This window comes from Heterodontus francisci, chromosome 43, assembly GCF_036365525.1.
Source record: "Heterodontus francisci isolate sHetFra1 chromosome 43, sHetFra1.hap1, whole genome shotgun sequence".
Classification (NCBI taxonomy): Eukaryota; Metazoa; Chordata; class Chondrichthyes; order Heterodontiformes; family Heterodontidae; genus Heterodontus; species Heterodontus francisci.
Genome location: NC_090413.1, coordinates 17737148 through 17759649, shown reverse-complemented (window position 1 = coordinate 17759649; position 22502 = coordinate 17737148). Strand labels below are relative to the sequence as shown.

Here is a 22502-nt window from a genome sequence, read left to right as displayed (position 1 = left end):
CATAGGCAAGCAATATGTTAATGGTGTGTTGAAAGACAAAGCATTAGTACAGATAGTGTTAATGGACTGAAAATTAACAGCCACAAGTACAACTGGGGGACCGCTTTGCTGAACACCTCTGCTCAGTCCGCAAGCATGACCCTGAGCTTCTGGTTGCTTGCCATTTCAACACTCTCTTCCCCTCCTCCCCCGCCCCCCTCCCTCCCCCCGGCTCTCATGCTCACATCTCGGTCCTGGGATTGCTGCAGAGTTCCAGTGAACATCAATGCAAGTCTGAGGAACAGCATCTCATTTACTGATTAGGCACACTACAGCCTAAACATTGAGTTCAATAATTTCAGAGCATGGTGGGGCCCCCATTTTACTTGTATTTTTAGTTATTTTTTGTATATATTTTTGTTTTATTTTATTTCATAGTTTGTTCAGTTTGCTTACCCACTGTTTTTTTCATGTTTGTACTTCTGTTCAATTTTCAGTCCGTTAGCACCCTATCTGTACTAATGCTTTGTCTTTCAACACACCATTAATATTGTTTGCTTTTGCTCCATGACCTTCTGGTCAGCTATTCTATGGCCTTGTCCTATCTACACCTTCTCCTTTGTTATCTCTTGCCCCACCCCGCTTTACTTACAACCTTTCACATTTCTAATATTTGCCAGTTCTGAAGAAGGGTCACTGATCTGAAATGTTAACTCTGCTTCTCTCTTCACAGATGCTGCCAGACCTGCTGAGTATTTCCAGCATTTCTTGTTTTTATTTATGACCTGGTACAGGTTACTAGTGCTCTGCTGTGCAATGAGAGATGGTGTAATTGGGCTTTGCGTGTCTTGCACTGAATTATGAGCACATTTACAAGAGATGGTGCTGTGTGGGGCGTAATGTACAATGGAATAAATAATCGTTTAACTTTTACAAAAAAATGCTATTAAGCAGGTAAACTTAAATATGGTCGATTCCTTTCCTGAATTATTTAATATATGAAGTTACTGAATAGTCCAAAGTAAAGTACTTGATTGTACAGTAGAATGCCCATTTTAAAAACAAATGTAACCTTTTACAAGTATTGTGACTCACTTTAGACTATAATCTTCAACATGAAGTAATTGCCTCCAAGAACAAGCATAATAAAAATTGATCGTTATCAACAAAACCCTAAGTTGATAAATTGCACTTGAGCTTACATGAAGCAAGTTTAGTTATGTTAAGCTTGAATGGATTATTCTGTCTATTTACTTACATGATTCTTTTTGTGCAGCTGAGAAGCATGACGTAAGCATGGATGTGGGAGGCCCCTCAAGGATGAGAAGCAGCAGCAGCTCTTCTGAGTCAGACAGTAGCAGTGACTCCAGCTCCTCTGAGAGCAACGACTCTGAAACAGGTTAGCGTCAATTCTTTCAGTAATTGAGCCTGTTGCTAGCCTGGCGCTGGCGGTGTCCATTTCCCCTCTGCCCCCACCTGCTCTTCATTCACCACCCACGATAGTTTCCAAGCGACAACCAGTGACTTCTAATACAACTGCAATACATAACAGTTTGCCAGATTAATGGAGTTGGAGCCCTTTGCCAATAGTTTCTTGTGTTTAAAGATCGACATGTCTGGAAGAAATTCTAGCGATAGTCTGTTAAAGCTGCATAGAAAACAAGTGCAATAATGCAGACATTAATGACCATGGAAAGCCATAAAGAGCTTGAGTTGCACTTAAATTATAAGGCAGCTTCAACAGAGATAAATTTTCTTCTTGGAAAAAAACAGGATTGTTTTTTTTTCTACCTCTCATCTCACGAAAGATCAACGTTTGACCACCGGCAAATGAAATTTGCTTCACCTATCTAAAAATTTATGAAGGATTTCTGGTCAGAACATATACATGTGGAATGCAGTTTACAAAACATGGTGTACATCTGTGCGCAGTTCGTGTAGTTTTTCACATGGTTGGTGCTAACACAATGCATTCTGTGGTCACTGGGGCAGGTTCAAGATATTCCCCAACTCCGTGTGCACTGTGGACTCTTGCGCAATAAGGTACATGTGTGCTTTTAAAATATAGTTTCTATAAGTGGTTAAAAATACAGCAAAAGGAGGAAAAGAAAGACCTGGTGGGTTGCAGATCTTGTGGTACCCCATCAACTGTCACAATTGGCAGAAATTATCTAGGTCCTGCGTTCTACCACTTCATCTTCACGACCATTGACTCAGCGAGGCTACCACAAGAACAGCAAGTAAGCTACGTTATTTTGTAAAATTATTTTTGATTTGTAGAAAATGCCCACAAGTTAGCTAGTTGCAAGGCTGGAACTCAATCTTGGGGATCAGATATTTCAAACTTGGCGATCAGATATTTCAAACTTGGCTTGTGCAATTCAACATGGATCAGTGCCAGTCTACAAAATTATGATCTTGTAATTTCCTGCCGAGATATGTGCACATAATCATCTTCAGAAAATGTCAGTTGTGCAGCTTTGACAATGTCGGACCTTTCTAGCTAATTCTCACCGTCCGTAACAGAGCTATTGTACTACATTTGGACAAGGAACCATTCTGTTATAGCCTGCGATCATCTCTATTAACTTGCATCCTATAAAAATGGTGTTTACTGCAAAAGCTATAATTCAGTTGGGGTTCTTTGAGACTCTTGCAGAGCCCTTTGACTGAATTACAGTCTATTAACTCTTCCCTATCCTGCATTCTGTACTTGCACCAGCCATAGAAGAATAGTTCACATGAAACAACTTGAAACCCAGCTGTTCTAACTGGCCTACCATATAGGAGGTTATTGTGGTCAAGTTCCCTCTGTTTACTTTGTAGTTTTGTTTGGACATATCAAATTTTGGAACTTTTCAACGTAGATCTGGGGAGCTTTTACCTCCAAGTACCCGAAAGTCAAATTCTGTTCCTCCAAAATAATCTGTCATATAGTAATTATTTATATAATGAGGTTGATTAGAAAAATTGAACAATAGATTTCAAGCAACTTATGAACTGGAGCTGCAGTTTACAGTAGGTGAATTTCATTATATACACTAGTTGGTCAAGATTTGGTAACCGAACTGTTCTATGGGGCTCTTGCTGTATGTATTTAATACATCCAAGATAACTTGTCAATTTTATTTTTGTATTATGCACTCCATTATCGCAAATGTGTTAAATATGTATGGCCTTTGACGGATGCTGTGATTTCTTACACAAATGCTGTCTTTCAAACAAGTGAATTTTTTAAGTTGTAATCTGTACTTTTCTATAGATTGACTTGTGTAATAGCCACAGAGTGCAGAGTTTGGAACTGAGCGGTCAGCCAGCTGAATACTACACGTTATGATTCCCACTTTGGTATAATACAAATAGCAGGCGTAACCTTGTACGTAGGGGTTGGGCCACAGTCATATTTGGAGGTTGAGTTTGTGCAAAAAGGTCTGAAAACTTCCTTTTGAAATTACCATACTTACTTGGTTGATTATGATTACCAGGATAGCTCCTTGGCTTTAGAAAAGTACCAAATAAAGATATAATTCCAAGTATTGGGAAGCTTTTTTTCGAACTATGCAGTAGCCATCCCTATAAATAACATGCCACTGACTGCTTTGTGAGATGACCAATAGCCCATTTGTATAGAGTCAGCGCAGGCCAACATTTTGATCAGATATGCTGCTATCTTGATTTAAATATTAAAATTATCACAACTGTTGGAGAAATTTCTGGAAGTCACCTGAAACTTAGTGAATTAGCCACCGATTCTGTAGCCTTGTGCAAGACTTGTGTTGAGTGCAGTGTATTCAGTGTTGGGAGAAACAGGTTTTTTCAGGGCATCCTCCCAAGTTTCATGTTTTATTGAATTGAACAGACTGGATATAATCTGTTTAAAATGATTTTAGCTGAATGCAGTCTCTTAATTAAAAGTTGCATAATTCAAATTTTAAGTACAAAATTTTCACTTTGTTGCTTACATTACTTAAGTTATCAGGAGTAGACTGTATATGCACTGTCCCAGTTTTTATGTACCTTTCACAAAATGTGGAAGATAATCTCAATTAAGGCTGCTAACTCCAGTTGGTGTATGGTTCCTTGATGCCAGCAGCTCTCTGGTGCATCACTCAAGTGGCCACTTATGTGATCCTAGAAATTAATTTGATTACCGAGGGTAACATGGCTAGCTTGATTCCATTCTCTCTCTCAACTCCCCATTTCCACACGCATTTTTGCTCAACTTCCAGCAGCCGTCACTGGTAGTATTCCAGTAGAAATGTTGCAGGCTTCTCCCCCTGACGCGCGTTGAGTAGTAGCATCCCTACTGTTGCTCTGATTGAAATCAACTAATTCTTCACAGATCAAAAATCAAACCTGGAACCTTACAGTCTTTATAGTTTAGTGCAGCACCAGACATGGGCTTGATTTGTGAGGCCATTAGGGCCAGAGTTCCCTATTTTAATGTCCACTGGGCAGATCAGACATGCGTGTACATAGGATCATATTAAAATGTCACTGTCTAAATGGCTGACTCAAGCTGTCTCGCTTGCTAACCAGGCAATATTCTCCACGTTTTAACTCCTGGCAAGTGTGATGTACAATATGTCTCCATAGTTCCTAGGTCATGCGTATAGTTTAGATTGTTATTTCATACCTGGATATGAGTGAACAGGACACGGGAGCAGAAATAGCAAAATACAGATTATAAAAGAGTTAAAACGTCTAAGGACATGATCAGAGTAAGCAATTACTTATAGTCGTCCCAAAAGTTTCAGTGCAACGCATTCAGCTGTTGATTTCTCATTGAGGTTTGTGAACGTATATAAGACATAGTACCAAGCTTAGAATGTTTCCTTGCAGCATATCCCACAGAGCTTTGAAAGGAAAACCTTAATTAACAATTAAAACCTGCTTGGTTAAGTTCAAGTCAAGAGTACTTGGTTTTTGTTCGCCTGATCAACCCTCAGTTAGTGACAAGTTGTGATGAATCCATCTGGATTTGAAAATGTCATATTGTAACTATCTCTTCCCTGCATCTTTCTTGTGCAGTTGTTGGTGCTGCTGCTCCCCATTGAAAGTGGAAGTATGCATAATTGGGCACAAGTTACTAAGTGATGAAACACCAAATGGCTTGAAATGCCACAGGGACAAGTGATTTAGGAAACTGTCACCCAGTGTTTATTTTTTCCATGCTGTTGTGATGGTCCTTTGTATTAAGGCAATATGCTTTAATGTGCAGTAAACTTCTATCACCTTATGTCCTACCACTATTACTATCAGTGACTGACCTATAATCCACAAGTAGGTTCACCCTTAAACTAAAATACTGTCTATGTACACAATCTGGCATTACTTGATCAGAATTCTAGTAGGGGGTAAGTGCCTCCCTTGCAGCTGTGTAAATTTTTCGTCTTCCCTTATGCTTAATTAAAGTCCTAATTGACGATGTTTGATGGGAATTGTATATGTGTGCTATTTAGAAACTGATTTTGTATAGCACTTTACTATTCTGACCACGTCTAAAATAGCACAGGAGCTTCTGTCTGTGTCTCTCCCAGACCCAAACATCCAAATTTTCTTTTCCTGATCTCAGTTGGGAAGTCTACATGGACAGCCTGTGGTTACTTGCTAGGTGCCAACCTGCTTGCATTAAGAATACTTGGTAGGATGATGCAGAAAAATAAACCTTCATTAAATCTTATTGTAGCTGGTACTCTAGCTAACTCTATAGAAGGCAAGATCAGCCAGGGCAAATTCCAAGTTGCATCTCCTGGCAAAATGGTTAGTGTGTAAAGTTAACAGTGGTCTGGTCGTCCCTGTTTCTCTGGGCTGTGTTCATTGTTGAACTTTATTGTTTCTCCTGTTGGAAGTTTTGACCTAATTTGTCATAGTAGGACCCACCCACTGTAGTAGTATCCTGTATCAGACTTCTAAAACTTTTACTTAACTCTGGCACTGTTTGTTGCCATTCACTTTCACATTTTTGGTAGTAAAATTGACGCCATTGGTTACTAATGCACACATTTTGGGGATTTTGATATGCCTAAACATTTATTTTTTGAAAAATAAAAGTGCCTTACAAATCCAGTTTGTACATCATTTGTATGATTTGGATGATTTAGTACAATTTCAAATATTGGTGCTTCAATGAGACCTGCATTTAAAACTTGTGCATCAATTCAATATTTAAGTTGCAGGTTTTAGACTTTCTCCAACATAGTTTCTGCTGGACCTAAGGGATGGTATTATGGTTAGCTTTATTGTTATGCCTACATTGCTGGTGCTTTTGTCTGCGGGGCTAGACCCGTGTATGAATACGGGGAGCAAAACTAAGATGCCCTGTAAGAAGAGAAGTTATAAAATAAACTTTGGTTGCATCTATTTTCAGCTTTAGTTTGTAACTAATTGAGCACATCTACAGAAATAAATAAATACTCGATGTAGTTGTATCCAGATTGGTGTGGATTTGAAATTGGTGCTGTGCAATTTTTTTTAATATCCTGATTGGTGCAGATTTGAGATTTGCCACTGTACAATCGTTTGAGGATATAGATTGGTGCGGTTTTGAGATTGGCGCGATAGTCTTTTAGCATCCAGATTCGAATTGGTACTTTTGCAGTATTGTTTGGGCCTGAGTTGGTTTGCGATAGAAGATGGTGCATCACTGTCAGGTGTTTTGGAGCAAGATTGGTGAGAGTTTGGGAATAGTGCATTACAATCCTTTTGCTTGGAGTTAGTTTGGAGTAAGTTTCAGAATAATGCATTGCAGCCCTATGTTGAAATTTACATTTTGAGAGATTTTGGAAATGATGCATTGTATTTAGCCAGAAGTAACTTTTGGTAGACAAGACAAATATAAGCAGTGATCTTTGGGTTTTTTTAAAAAGTAATTTTTAAATTTGAGCAGCAGAACAGGAGCTTTTACTTCTGTTTTTGGAATGGCATAGCTGGCCCCTCAGTCAAAACTTTAGCACTCGTTGGCTACTTTTATTCTTTTTGAAAATTTTTGTAAGCTAAAGATGAAATTTGTGATTTTTTTTTTGGAAAAGCAACTGGACTGTGTATACCAATTTTATTGTGATGAAACGATTCAGTGTTCCAAAACTGTTTTTTTTGTATGCAATTGTATATCTTATTTATTTTGACTGCATGTTTTGTAATTGTGGGGGAAAAAAATCTTTTTTTGCTTTTAAAACATTTTGTATTTTACTTTTGACTTTGGGGTCACAGGGATTGATTGGAGTAGCTGTTTTTATACGCATTGCATGCAAGAAAAAATCCTAGTTAAAGTCTACATGTAGTGTTTGGCAGTTGTTAAAATGAGACTGAAAGCTGTATTTCTGGTTTAAAAAAAAAACAGCAGTAAAACAACTGGAGCTTAGGACACTATCCTGTGTATCGCCAAAGTCTCGAGACTTTTCTCTGAGTTGCTTAGTCTGTGACCAGCTCTATCTGCAGCTTAAATGAAGCGTTTGTTGTATTTTTGTTAGTAGATGCGTTCATTAAAGTGAGAAATCATCAAACTGGGAAGCATTTTTTTGAAGTTGCGTTGTGTCCATGTTGTGCGCTCCCATTCCAGACAGTTCAAGACAGACAAAGCAAAGTTCTTTATTAGGATTGCCACTTGGGTGCTTTTTCACAGGCTCTGACAGTTTGATGAAACTGCTGTCAGTTGACCACCTTAGCAGGCAATAGAATGGACATTTCTTTTTGATATATATTGAGCCTTAGCCTCGATGATTCTGCAGAGGAGTGCTGGGTGAACTTTTGCGGATGGAGTTGCGTTAAAACAATTTGGTGAGCTGTACAGTCTCTGCCCATTGTAGCCAACCGTTGTTGTCAGACCTAGCTTTTGGTGCGTTGCAGTGTGGCATGATTTGGTTATAACTCACTTTGGCATAGCTTGCTTGGCCCATCTTATTTGGGGAACTAGGAAGGTGAGAGCATCCTTGTAGTCAGTGTGATGTGATTTTGTTCCACCGTCGACCTAATTTTTCTTCAAGGTGCTGAAGTTTCTTCTTTGTACATATTCAAATGGCAGTGTCGCCCGAAACATAGTGCTTCATTTGTCATGATCCTGCAGTGCAACTGGTTTCAACTGCTAAATCAAAAATATAGAAACATTGGGTCACAGAACACACAATATAGCTGCCTGGCATTTCTTGAGCCATTTTAATTGACATTTAGATAAATCCTTTCCAAGTCACTTTGGTCAATCTTAATGTGTGTAGTGTAGTACTTGTGTTCGGCTGTGAAAGTGATCTGATTCTACACTTGGGATTTGGGATATTTTCCAGATCGTCTCTAGAGATATCTGACAATTCCCCAAGTGTGTCCAAGATCTCTGTCCTGATCAGTTTTGTGGCAGAGTGACTTTATAATCAATCTTTCCAAGACTGAATTTGTAAATCCTTTCAGGTGTTTGAAGTGGTATAGAGTGTTGATTTGGCTTGCAATAAAACTTAATTTCGCAGGGTACCAGAACAAAAATTGAGTGAATGCATTTTGGGGATTTCCTAACTAACCTCTAGTCATAGAACTTTGGCTATTGCTGAATAGCTTTCAAATATTCTTTAATGTGATTACCTAGATATATGGGGGAAAGGGGTCATGGTTAAATGAAGTCAGCAAAATTTTCAAATCATCATTTGGCATGTCATTATTCGTTTGCCTTTCTTTTTTACTGTTATCACTGTCCTTCTCAGAACAAACTCTGAACTGGATATTAGTTGTGTTACCAGAAATGCAGCTTTTGTAGTATATATGAAAATATATTTTTTACTCTTCCTACTTTTCTAGTTTAATATGTATCCAATGCATGTTGACTTACTATATTTGGGGTTAAATTATATATGTATTTTTTTTTACTTTGTATAGTTTTCTACTTTTCATCAGTTCTCAAATAAAACAAGTTTACAAACAAGAATGTGTTGCTTGCTGGGTTGAGTTGTAGACTGTCCAGGTGTATTTAGGCCCTTGAATCAGAAATGTATTACCAATCTCTAAGCAATGTGATGTATGGGATAGGTGACCAGCTAGACAGGTAAGTTGACAATATATCTAAAATGCAAATAATTTGAAACTGGGTCTCTCATCAAAAGTAATGAGATGAGAAACTCCCATTACATTTGCAGAAGTATTTATTCCCCACTCTGTTTCATTCTTTAAAGTTGTACTGAAAACAGCAGGTCCAACAGTATCTGAGAATCGAGATCATAAAATGAGACAAAGATGAGGAAGGTGCTATAGCACCACCTCAGTGCCCAGCTGTTCACTACAGTTTAATATCTCCATCCCTACCAAGCAGCCCAAGCCAGGAGAACTTCCAGATGGTCTTAACTATCTTTTAGTTTTCCAGCAGCTTATCCAACCAAGTGTAGCACTACAAAAGCTTGTATTTAAAGACATTATAAGCTTGAGGGTGGTGGGGGAGGGGATGTTGAGGAGAGGGTGGTTGCTGTTGCTGGAAAATGCTGTAAAATTCCAGTAATTCAATAGAAACTTGGTGCAAATTTGCCTCAAAAGATGCACAAAAAAGTCTTGATTTTGGTATTTGTCGCATATAAGTTTTCTTCTGTAGAGTTTCCCAACGTTTGGAATGTCGGTATATTTTTGCGCATGAGTGAAACTATTGTAAGCACGTGCTTGTATGAATGTTGAATGTTAAACCATTACTTTTGGAGTTCCTATTTGGATAGTATCAAAATATTCATGAAAGCGATAGAGCAGTATGCTATGGACAGTTCTGGGGTGAATTGCAACTTTTGGCACTCAAATCATATGTATGCATGGAGGATGAGGTACCCTCTACTTTCAGAGATGGAGAAATAAAATCACTTGGGACCCATTTGTTCCTTAGCTACTGCCGTGGCTTTTGATGCTGTCGAGCTGAGGGAACTGCAGCAGCACACTCCTCTCACCTCTGTCCCCACGAAGTCCAACCTACTCTCCAAAAACTGTATTATGGTTCATTACTAGAACTGTTACAGACCCCAAGAGAGGGTGTGATGTCCTAATGAAATCAATTGTTTTTAAATAGCACTTAATCTCTCAGAAATGGTTCATAAAGTGAATTACTTTGCTATGTAAGCAAACATGGCAGAAATTTTAAATAAGCTGGGTGACACAAATGGCAATGAGGTGAACGACCAACAGATTGCTCTAGTGGTATCGGTTGAGGGAACAATGTTGGCCAAGACCCCGAGAACTCTGCTGTTCTTTGAAAAGAACGATGGGATCCTTAATGCCTGTACAAAGCAGACGTTGATTTAATGGTTCGTTTGAAGGATGGCAGCTTTGGCACTGCAGCACTCCCTGGGTATTGGATAAAAGTGTCAACATAGATTATGTGCTGAACTCCTCGAGTGCAGAGTGTGGCTTCAGTGCTAAACTTCTGTCTGAGGTGCTAATGCTATCAACGGACGAAGCCAAGACTCGAGCAGCTGCTTTTTTTAATACAAAAATGAGAGGCAAATTAAAATTTTAAAAAGCTGGTGATGACAACTGTACAATAAAAGGTAATATAAACAATCTTGTCAAACTAGCCCCAGGCTAATTTAAGATCACTTTTTAACACGGTCACCAGCAAGGTGCAGTGAGTGGCCTGCATGAAGAAAACTCTCATGGTGTCAGTTGTGACTCAGTGGGTAGCATTCTCACCTGAGTCAGAAGGTTGCAGGTTTAAGTCCACTCCAGAGACTGGAGCACAGAAATCTGAGCTGACCTTCCAGTGTATCACCAAGAGAGTATTACTTTGTCGAAGTTGCTGCCTTTCAGATGAGATGTTAAACTGAGGTCAGTCTGCATACTCAAATGGACATTAAAAAATCCCGTGACACTATTTCGAAGAAGAGCAGGGACTTGTCCCCAGTGTCCTGGCCAATATTTATCCTTCAACCAATATCATTAAAACAGATTATCTGGTCATTATCACATTGCAGTTTGTGGGGCGTTGCTGTGCACAAATTGGTTGGTGTGTTTCATGCATTACAACAGTGAATACACTTCAAAAGTACTTCATCGGTTGTGAAGCACTTTGCAATGTTGAAGGTCATGAAAGATGCTTTTTAAATACAATTTTTTTTATTAGACCAATAATGTTCCATAGTAAATTAGTTATTTGGTGAACTTGAGACTTGACCTTGTTGACATTGGAGGTAATGACAGAATGTTTGAGCTTCAGGAGGGATATTTGAGCCATTTTTTTTATTGTCCCCTGAATCCCCACCCTTCCAAAATTTCTAAAGGCTTTGGTTCCCTCACTGGGGATGACATTCTGCCTTTGCTACCATGCTGAAGTAGCCATTTTTTTTTTTACATAATCAGAAATGAACCTAACCCTGAGGGATACCTGAAGGCAGGGAGTACCCCTCCTTCTTTGCGTATAGAAGATGGCTAGTGACAGTCATGATTGTAGCAGTTTAAGGCTAGCTGATCTGTCCTCATCCTTTTTTCCCCTCTCCCTCATTCTCTTTTCTCCCTCCCATCCCCATTCTCTTTTCTTTCCCCCATCACCATTCTCTCCCCTAACCCAAACACCAAATTACCAATTTTAACAAGTAGTTCTTGATTTTACTCCTAAATGTCCTAGCTCTACATTGAAGAGAATGTCATGTGCTGCATGGCTGGGCCAAAAACTGATACCTTGGACTGGGTTAGAGGACTACCAGAACCCCTCATCCTGTACCCCAGTGTGGATCAGTGCCTTTGGGAGAGGAGAGAAGAAAATTGAAGACAAAACAATACAACAATATTCTATAAATCAACTTACCTGAAATCCCACAGTTTTTGTGGCCAAGGGAAATATGTCTACAAAACATGGGCACACTTAATGAAGAAATGGGTTTCTCATGCCAAATTCCTAGTGGAAACTTAAGACATTGGCAGAATATTTTAAAACAATTCATCTCTTCAGTCAGATCTGCTGCTGCCCAGTATTCCCCCTTATCAACAAGGCGGTAACCTGCGAACATTGTAAATGGTGCGGATACCTGCCCTCTTTATGCGAATAATTCTGTCCCTTGAATTTGGGCAGCAAAGTCGCACCCCGTGGCATTTCTGGTGACAGAAGGCCGTGCGAAATTCCTGGGCCAGGATATGTGGTGTCTTGAATGAAATAGCTCCTCTGTTATTTTAATGGTAGCAAAGGATCGCATTGTAGATTTCTGTCGTTTTGTTTGAATAGTCCACAGCATGTTAAAAGCATTTGGTTCATTTTTAGTGCCATGGAAATGTATTATTGCTCCTGTGGCTATTGTGAGCTCTCAAGTGTAATAACATCCTTTTAAAACAAGAACTGTATAAGTCTTCAATCAATGCTTTGTTGTAACCCAGTATGGTAAATATAAGAATCTGCATTATTCTTCCCAGCAAATAAGGGAAGTTATCTTGTTCATTATACTAACATACTAGTTTTATGTTTATTTTGTGTTCCCTCCCATATCTTGGTACAAACTAGTTTTGATTTTCATTCTCATTCATGCATCTTTTGCTCAGTAATGACCTGATTCCCCCACGGTCTCCAATGTTGCTGTGAGGTTGAGCATTTCTTAAGTGCTGGTTAAATGATGGGCAATTACTCCAACCAATCTTCAGTAACTCCCAGTAAGATGTTAGTTGCATTGTAAAAGTGTGGACGCAATTTGGCTGCTCACCTGGGAGCAGTTTGTTAAAATGGGGAGAAAAATTACTGCCTCTTTTCATATGTGTGTACACACACTTAAGCACCCCTGAAACCGAATAAAACATGACCATAAATTTCAGCTGTCAAGATACTGGGAAACAGGAACTTAGTTTTAAGACAGAAGGTGAGAGATTTTTGAATGTAGTCTGAAACGATAGACCGTGCATCCTTTTCTCAATTTGTCTTCACATTCTTCTAACCTGACCCACAGCTGTAAGAACCAAAGTTTAGGAACTTCCCTACACTGTCACTTGCAATTTTCCAGCTTAATTACAGGGGTAGTGTAAATAAAAGCAAGAGCAGGTAAAAGGAAAACCATTGAAAAGCACAAAACCTTAGGGATTGTAGATAAAAACCTATTTTGTTTTTCAGACTGATTAAGTGTTAATTAACGACGTGGAATCTGCAGCTCTACATGAAGCAATCAGATACAACAAGCAAGAGAAATTATGAACCTGTTGTGAAGTAGCTTGGTCTAATTAATTCTCAAACTATGCGGAATAAGTTCTCGAGTTTCTGGTTCATGAGAGTGCATTGCAATGGAGCCCCATCAAGTGTGTATAAAGGGGACTATCTGGCAAATTGTGAAATGCAATTTATACTTCAGTGTCACTTCCACAAGTAGAATCTAAATAAGGGTGTGCCTTGGCCAGCTTGCTTCTCTTGATTTTATTTAACTGATTAAAAGACAAATTGAAGTTTCAGTCTGCTGAATTTTGGTATTTCACTGAAAGTTGTGCTCTCCTTAATCACCTTTATGATACGAAATAGCGCTGATGGTGTTGAGCCGCTAAAGCTGCCTTTATATTAGGTATCTGCCATATTCTCACTCAACATATAGCTTTCATGTGGCTGGCAGCAACATCAAAGTAAGCGTGATTGGTTTTCTCATGCTGATGTTGAGGTATGCCCAGTTTAAAAAAAAAATGGTACCCAAGTTCTGTGCATCGCATTAACTGCCACTAAACAAATATAAAACAATTTGATAAGCAGCACAATTGGAATCTGAAACTAAATTGGGGATAATGACTAGAACATTTCTTTTTGCTCATCTGAAGGTGTATTGTCCTAAAAGTGCGACCACCGAGTAGAATCATAGAAATTTATAGCACAGAAGGAGACCCATTGTGTCCATGCTGCCCAACAAGTAGCCATCCAATCCAATTGTCAGTTACGGCACTGCAAGTGCATATATGAGTACTTGTTAAACGTTGAGCTGTTCTGTGTCTACCACCTTTTCAGGCAGTGAGTTCCAGATTCCTACCACACACTGGGTGAAAAAATGTCCACTCGAATCCCCTCTAAACCTCCTATCTCTTAGCCTGAATCTATTCCCCCTGCTTATGGACCCCTCAACCAAGGGAAACTCTACCTAGACCCCTCATAATTTTATACGATTCAATTTGATTACCCCTGTTCCAAAGAAAACAACCCAGGCCTATCCAATCTTTCCTCATACCCAAAATTCTCCAGTCCAGGCAACATCCTCATAAATCTCCTCTGAACTCTCTCTAGTGCAGTCACATCTTTCCAATAGTGTGGTGACCAGAACTGCAGTATTCCAACTGTGGTCATTCTAAATGCTTAATCTCCACTATGAATTATTGACAGGCTGATCCTGTCACCATCCTGACATTCACACAGCTGCACTTTCCAGTATGACTTTACTGAAGAGCAAACCAGTTTGGAACCTTGATTCCTCTTGCCCTCCCTAGCCCAGGAGTGTTGAGGCAAATTGTAGGCTTCCAGCCATTGTCTGAGCTGGATGAACACATGAATCCTGAGACCCTCCTCGTCAGTTTGGTGTAGTGCATTGCTTGTACCAACTAAGCAATTAGAGGGGAGCTGTATATCGTTTAAGTGCCACTACTGATACATGATAGCATTCACAGGAAATGATTAGTCATTATGACATGTTATTGCAGGTGTAATCAGAATAAAAATTGACGGCTACTGTACATCATAGATTTGGTAGGTGCTTGATGACGCTTCATTGCAGTGCAGTTCATTGTTAAAGATGGGAAGTGTAAAGTGTGGTAGGGAGCTACAATTTGTATTGTATTGGTGCTATACTGAAGGAGCGATAATCTAAACAGCTACTTGCTTGGATTATGACCCATGAAGATAAAATGCAACTCAGAGAAAACAGTAAATCTTGTAAATAACTACCTGTCAGATTTATTCTTACAACTGAAACTTAAAGTATGGCCTTTATCCTGCCTATGTGACATTTGTTAATGGTTTTCACATCCAGAACAGTAATTTACAGTGAGCTATTTTCTTTCCTATTTCCTAATAGGAACTTCAGTGCTCTTTTTTTGTAACTGGCTAAATAAAAGAATCTCTACCTTTTCAGTTTGATTGATGCGCCAGATAGTTTTGGCCTGTTCAGACTACTTTAATCAAGAATTAGACTTCCATTAATGGGTTGCTTCATAGAGTTTTGTAGAAATTAGTTCAGATTGAGAAAAATCAGAAGAGCTTCCTTAATTAGTCTGTTTTGAAGTGAGATTCTGCTTTAAAAGCCACCCTTTCTAAACCTATCCAGCTGTCCCTCCTTTGAATTCCTCCTCAAAATCTATTACTTTGACCAAGCTTTTTCTACTTGTTCTAATATTGCCCCCTTTGGCTTGGTGTCAAGTTTTGTCTGTGCACCGTGGGATGTTTTAATAAGTTAAAGGTGCTATATAAATGAAGTTGTTGTAATAGACTTGTGAACTACAGAACGTTTTTCCATGTGATGGTGTTTGTCAATTGGGAAGCTATCTGTTTCTCTCCTGGTCATCTGTGCATGTGAACTTCATTCTTTTCAAGTTTTAAGATCAGGATTGGTATGCATGGTTCCTATTTTAAATTTTGTAGTTTCCTGTCTTATACAGAAGGTTATAGCCAAATACTTTAGGGCAATCTTTTAACAGACCATTGACCTGGAATGGAGGGAGGAGATGACTGCCAACTTTGTGACTTAGGCACGTCACTTGGGCCAGGATAGATAAGGGACTTGCTGAAACAATTTAATGTTGCTTCGTTCCACCAGTACTGCTTGCTACTCACATGTAAACCAGTTTTATGTTTTCACCAAAAGTATTTTTATAGCAGTTGAGGAACTACCATGGTGTAAAATGTTTTGCATCATGCATTTTGTTGGTGAATTCAGAATGTGTACCAGGACTTGTGTTGAAATGTGCTATAAACTGCTTTGGAGGAAGTTGTGGGTATGGTTTGACTAGATCCTTTCTACAAAATACAATAAAGCACTCCACCTTGATTTATGTGGTGAGCCTGTGTAGACGTACTCTGGGGGAGGGAAAAAACAAAAGACAAAACCCACATTATACCATTAGGCTGCTTGTGTGCATGGAGGTGTAAGCATCTGAGTGTTCCTTTAATCCCTGTGGACCAGACTCTCGTTTATAATGTTGTGTTGAACCTGCATTTGAAAATCGCCATATTACCTGTGCCAGAAGCAATCCTTAATGGATTTGATGGTAATTCTATTAACCCACAGGACAGTATTACATAGCATGTATCCTGTTAATGAGAATGTTCATTAGAATGAATTTCTGCTCAAGGGCAGCCATTCCTCTTGTATTACATTTTGGGAAACTGGATTCTGTGATTCACTCATCCTTGGATCAACAGCTGGAAGCACAATGGACAAAAACAGTCTCGTGCATGTAGTTAAGCAGATACAGTGTCTCTCGATGCTCATTGTTTTTCATGAGCAGACAGAATACTGTTTGCACAGCTGAGTTGATATTGCGTAACTGCCTGCTATTGAATTTAGAAGGTCCAGCTTGAGCGGGTTTCGAGGACGTGAAACTGTCGCTAAGTAAAACCATACAAGAGATGGGGCAATTAGCCCATAAGATTGTAGGGTACTGGTTTACATTCACAGTTACCCACATGATTACTTAATCACAGTTGTCCCACGGCGGGAGGCGTTGAAGGAAGGGAACTTGACTGACGAGCCACCTCCTTGCTGGTAGAGAACATGAGGTATCAGCTACTGTTTTCCTCATCCTTGCAGTTAGTTACAATACCTAGAAACAGGTTGCATATGTCCCTTTTGTAATAGAGAAAGAAAGTGACATTATTGGGGAGGTGCAGAGGGCAGCACCCAAGGCTCAAGAACAAACTCTTGAACTAGTAATCAGAGAACTGTCAGTTCATTTTTCTTAATTCTTGAGCTCAGACGGGATAGGTTAATGTGCAGCCAGTGCATGTCTTGATAGATTATGATTGGTTAATAAGACTGCTAAGCAGGAGGTGCTGATTAAGAAGCTTCTGTTGTAGGTATTTCTATAGTAGGCTAGCTGATTTCTTATGAAAAATAGAGCTAAGCGGAGTGCTGATGGAGTACTGGGGATGATTGTTCCATTATGGAGTCACAATTCAGATCCCCAAGGGGAAGAGGGCAATCCAGAGGGGAGATCTTCAGCTAGGCAAACTATGCCAGTTGATGACACAACATGTGCCTACCTTGTCGGCTGCAGGTGGATGAAAATGGGTGAAAATTCAAAGAAACGGGGAAAAAATTTGTAACAACCAGCCCTATTTTGAAAAAAATTAAATTCCTACTCTACAACAAAGGCCGCTATACATTTTTTTTGGGTGTAAACACAACTCTTGCTGTAATCTGGAGCTGTTTAAAGAAAAAAAATGTCAGCTGGAGCTCTTTTGTGTACAGTATGGATTAGATGTGGTTGTCCGTCAGCCAGCACATCTCAATTTCAACTCTCTTCTGCAGAGATGCCACCTAAAGCCAAACATGGCAGCCACAAGAGTCGCTCTGGACGGGAGCAGAAGAAGGTAGGACTAACCGACGGGCTGAGACTACGTGCTGTTTGTTTACTTGTGGGTTGGGTTGGGGTTTTGCCATCTCTTCAGTTGCTAATTTGAAAACCCACATAAAATAAGTAAATCTCTCCGACACTGCATTTTCTATTTCTTGCCCCCCCATCCCCCCCCCACCCACTCCATCCCTGCCCTCGGCCTTAATATTTCTACCGTTCCCTTACCTGAAAGGAAAGGCAGGCAGTTAGTTAGCTCTCCTGATTTGTTTAAAACCCGGCCCATTTATGGTTCCCCTGAGAATGGGAGCTGTCGGTAATTGAGTATGATTTCGCAGCTCGCCCTTTCTGCTTAGGATATGATAGCAAGGCCCCAACACGATGGCTTTATCCTCAAGATACTACTTTTGGCAGGGGGTACGATAGCTAAATCTGTCGCAAACCAGGACGTTTCTAGAGTATGAAGCGTCAGAGGTGCAGGATTGCATTTCCCCTCCTCCCAACACCCCACAGGCTATTCACAAGCTCAGCAACTGCAGAGCTGGGCTAATTTCGCAGCAGGGAAATTTGATGCCTGGGGCTTCTCTGGTCACTTCTATTGCTCCTCAGTGCTAGGCTTGAGCAAAGCCATCAAAGGACCCGTGAGCAGGTTGCTTGCTGCAGCCCTGGCCGGGGGTGGGGGTGCAGAAAAAATAGTGCCGGGGAGGCAAGAGAAAAAAAGGGGATGAAAATGTAGTCATGTACTTGGAAGGGGGAAAATTGTAATCTTGTATTAGTAAAAAAAAAAAATTCCATTATAGTCCTTTAGAGGAATTCAAAAATTTGAAAGCTTAGTAAAATGCTGAAAAGATACTTTGCTTCTCGGTTGCTTGATGTTACATGGGTTTGAAAAATGTAGAAATTCACTAAGTATTTTAGTTAATAATTGTGCCAGTCTCAGATAAAATTCAGCAAACATCAGCTTTTCCAAATGACATTTTAAATGAACAAGTTTTGAGACCTACCAACTTCTCTTTCCCCAAGCGTTTCTCAGCTCTGCTGGTAACTGCACATAATCAAAAATCTGCAAATTGGAGCGTTTTGTAAATGCAATGCTCATATCCTTTCTTTATTAGGAACACAGGAGTAGGCCACTTATCCCTCGAGCCTGCTCTGCTGTTCAATTAGATTATGGCTGATCTGTATCTCAACTCCATTTCCCTTAATACCCTTTGCTAACAAATCTGTCAATCTGTGTCTCAACCTCCAATTGACCCCCCAGCATCCAGTTTTTTGGGGGAAGAGAGTTCCAGATTTTTACTGCCCTTTGTGGGGAAATTCTTTTTTAAATGGCCTGTCTCCAATTTTTATCAAGGTTGCATCCCCTCATTCTCAATTTCTCCTGGGAGAAGAAATAGAAATAACCCCAGTTGAATCCTTTGAACATTTTAAACGCCTCGACCAGATCACTCTTAAATTTTCTATACATGAGGAAATACAAGCCAAATTAGTGAATCACTCTGGTAGATCTCTTTGTGCAGAATGCTGGTGGAATCCATCCCATTTGCACTATGGAACTCTCAGCTCAATTTGTTGTGAAGTTTTTATTTTATGTTCATCAGATTGTGAATTTAAAGGTTAATATTTCCAAACTTTGACTCTGTGAAATTTGGTTGCCTGCTGGTAATGTTTTGTTATTGTGCTGGAACTGTGGACTCCTGACGCTGGGGTCTCGTGCAGTCAGCTGCGCCACCACAGGAAATTTTGCCAAACGCGGAGACTGGTGACTGCCGGATGACACAAATCTGTAAAGTTTACTTCAGTGTTACTGTTGGTTATGCAAGCTTCTTGCTTTTGGAATGGTGGGGACAGGGGGGTGTTGGTCGTGGTGGGTTCTAGCACAGTAAGACATTATTCAGCATGCCATGTGGGATCAGTGATTTGCAAATTGGACTGGCATTTCACCCCTCTCAACTACAGAACAAACACCAATTCCCCCACCCTGCCCTAATTTTCCCCCTTTATTCCCCAAGGATGTCAATTGAAAATATTAACCCTGCTGATTCTAATCTTCCCTCTCACTCAAACAAAACCCATGAGGCTAGGGGAGACTGTTGTGGCCCCCACTGTCACCGTGGCTACTGTTTCAGTTTATCTTTAAAAGTGAATTTTAGATGGTGCTTTTCCAACATAACCAGCTCCAAGGTCAGTGTTTCAAAATGTAAGCACGTGGTGCACGCTATTTTGAAGTTATAAATCTGACTTTGACTTTTGGGAGCCGTACAGTTGTACAATGCATCAGCCTCTTTGGGAGGTGCAGGTTTGATCTTTCAGCCCTCGAGTTGTCAACTCCCCATTCACTGTGCACATGTGTAAGTTGGAGTCCAGGTGCTGTCTGCCATGTGAGAAGAAAGAGGCATGTGGAATGGAGTGGAGTTGTCTCATCTGGGTCACTTGACTATGCCAGCAGCTGTTTCCAAAAATGCCTTACACATGGCCTGGGAGCAGATTCTTTGCAATTAGATGCTGGATGAGGTAATCGGGAGGGCAGGAGAGCAAATACTGGAATTTGACTATTTAGTAAGTAAACTAATACAAGAAAATGTTTGGCATCTTGAATGGTAGCACAAGCCTAGCGTGTCTGATCAGAGTTTAATATTAAGCCAGTAACTTTATAAACTTTTATCGACTGTTTATTACTCAACATTCTCTAATGAAGAATTTCTTCTCTCCGCAGCACCACCACCACCATCAGCAGCCGCAGCCGATGAAGCAGTCGCCTCCACAGTTTGTACCTACTTCACTTCCGATCATGGAGCCGCAGATATTGACCAATGCCTATGACGCCATGCCACACTTTGGACAGCCCATGATGCACCTTCCTCACCAGAGCGAGCTGCAAACGCATTTGCCGCCACCACCTGAGCAGCACTCGCCCCCTCACCTCACCCAGCATTCGGTAGTGTCTCCTCCAGGTACGTGCACACGAGCGGTTTCGTTCCTAGTCTTTCAGAAAAGTGCAATGTCAAGCTTGAGGGCTTTGTGAAGTTCCACTTTAGCCATTTTTTCTGCTTGGATTCAGTCACGTTCTATGCTGGGTGGATAGAACTGTACTATGTCCACTTGAACTCTGGAAAAACATCCAGAACTGTGGTGGATTAAATGTGATTTTTTTTTTCTCCTGTTTGTTTCGTTAGTGTGTGCTAAATAAATGATGGGTACATATTTATGTGCCTTAACCAATGCACTGGCATCTACCTTGCCTATTTTGTCTATATGGGCTTCTTATCAAAAACAAGAAATGCTGGATTCACTCAGCAGGTCTGGCAGCATCTGTGGAAAGAGAAGCAGAGTTAACGTTTCGGGTCAGTGACCCTTCTTCGGAACTGACAAATATTAGAAAAGTCACAGATTATAAACAAGTGAGGTGGGGGTTGGGCAAGAGATTCCTTGCTTTCTCAACACACCATGATGCTGCTTCTCGCTCCCACTGACCTGTACTGGCCAGAATCTCTTGAGGGAAATAAGAGCACTACTTACTCAAGTTCAATTTCTTCTGTTTTGTAGAGGTTGGGATGGAGGGAATGAAGGGAGACCTTGGAGGCAATGCAGAGAAAAGCCATGTTCCCAAATGACAATGGGCTGTGTTTTGAAGAAACGTGGTCTCTTCAGCTTGGAAAGGTGGCATTCTGAGGGCTCACCATGCAGTGTTGTTGGAGAAATGGAAAAGATAGAGAATCTAAGATTCCAAATATTAAATTTCAAGAGTTGGGCACACATTCAAGCTGGTAATGGGTAAATGTAGAGCTGATGTCAGGAAATTGTTCTTGACATGGGGAGTGATCAATCTATAGAATAGTAGTTTAGACAGTAGTGGACACACAAATCCCTGGCATCATTAAGAAAGAGATGGGTGCTGAAGAGGGAAGCGCCATGAAGCCCATCTGGGTGGATGAATTTAGATGGCCCACATCCGTAACTATCTTGTGAGGTTCTACTGTTCACTAAACTTGATTTCAAAAAGAACAATGTAATAACAGATCTCCTTTTGTGATTTTTTTTTTTTTCCTTGTAGCTTTGCACAGTAGTCTGCCTCAACAGCCATCCAGACCCAGCGGTAAAGCCGCACCACTACCTCCAAAACAACCACGGCCCCTTGCACAATCCCCGCCCATGGTCCCACAGCCTATATTACAGCCACCACAGATGACGCAGCCACCAGCATTGCTGGAAGAAGAAGAACCACCGCCTCGTCTCTCAATTCCCCTCCACCCTAGTCAGATGCATTTGTACCTGCAGCAGCTGCAGAAGGCCCAGAATCAAACCCCACTGCTATCAACAGTCCAGACCTCTTCCCAGCCCCAGCCAGTCCACAGCCAGCCACAGCCGCCTCACACACAGCCCCAGCCTCCGCCTCATATCCAGCCTCCACCGCATCCCCAGCCTCAGCCTCTACCCCAACAGCAGGTGCAGCAGCAGCATCAACCGAGGCCGCTTCACATGCAATCTATGCAGTTTCCATCCCATATTCAGCAACCGCAACCACAGCACCAGCCTCCCCAGCAGGCGAAACCCCAGCAAGTCATCCAGCACCACCACTCGCCACGACAGCCGAAGCCTGACCCCTACTCCGCAGGTAAGGAGTCTTTCAAAAACCTACCATTGCTTTGCCAATTGTGCACAACTGATTTGTGAAAATACTTGGGAGGCATCTCTCATGATCTTGTTTCTATCTGAATAAATCAAGAATAACTTTCAAAAGGGAATTGGATATATACTTGAAAAGGAAAAAGAAAATCGGGGCATGTGGAAAGAGCAGGTGAAGTGGGACTAATTGGATAACTTTCACAGGGTCGGCACAGGCACAATGGGCTGAATGGCCTCCTGTGCTGTATGATTCTATGAGCCATAAATGTTTCCTTGAACCATGAACAGAACATGCTGTCAATACTCCGGTTAGGCATCATCTGTGGGGAGAGAGTGAGTTTCCTTGAAATGGGTGGGTGTGCTATCAACGTTTTAGGTTTTGTGCATGAAAATAGGGCTTATGCTATTGTAAAAATGTTTGGTTGCAAGATGTTGATCCT

At 40.6% G+C, this 22502-nt stretch overlaps 1 protein-coding gene across 8 annotated transcripts in view; it reads left to right on the top strand.

Annotated features, from left to right (window-relative positions):
* Positions 1–22502, top strand: part of brd4 (bromodomain containing 4) — a 218749-nt gene that overhangs the window by 171486 nt on the left and 24761 nt on the right. For all 8 annotated transcript variants that reach the window (XM_068020994.1, XM_068020995.1, XM_068020991.1 and 5 more), the window contains 4 exons: positions 1256–1378; positions 17394–17455; positions 20153–20390; positions 21491–22051. In XM_068020994.1, coding sequence (XP_067877095.1) covers positions 1256–1378; positions 17394–17455; positions 20153–20390; positions 21491–22051 — 984 coding nt within the window. The remainder of the gene's footprint in view (positions 1–1255; positions 1379–17393; positions 17456–20152; positions 20391–21490; positions 22052–22502) is intronic.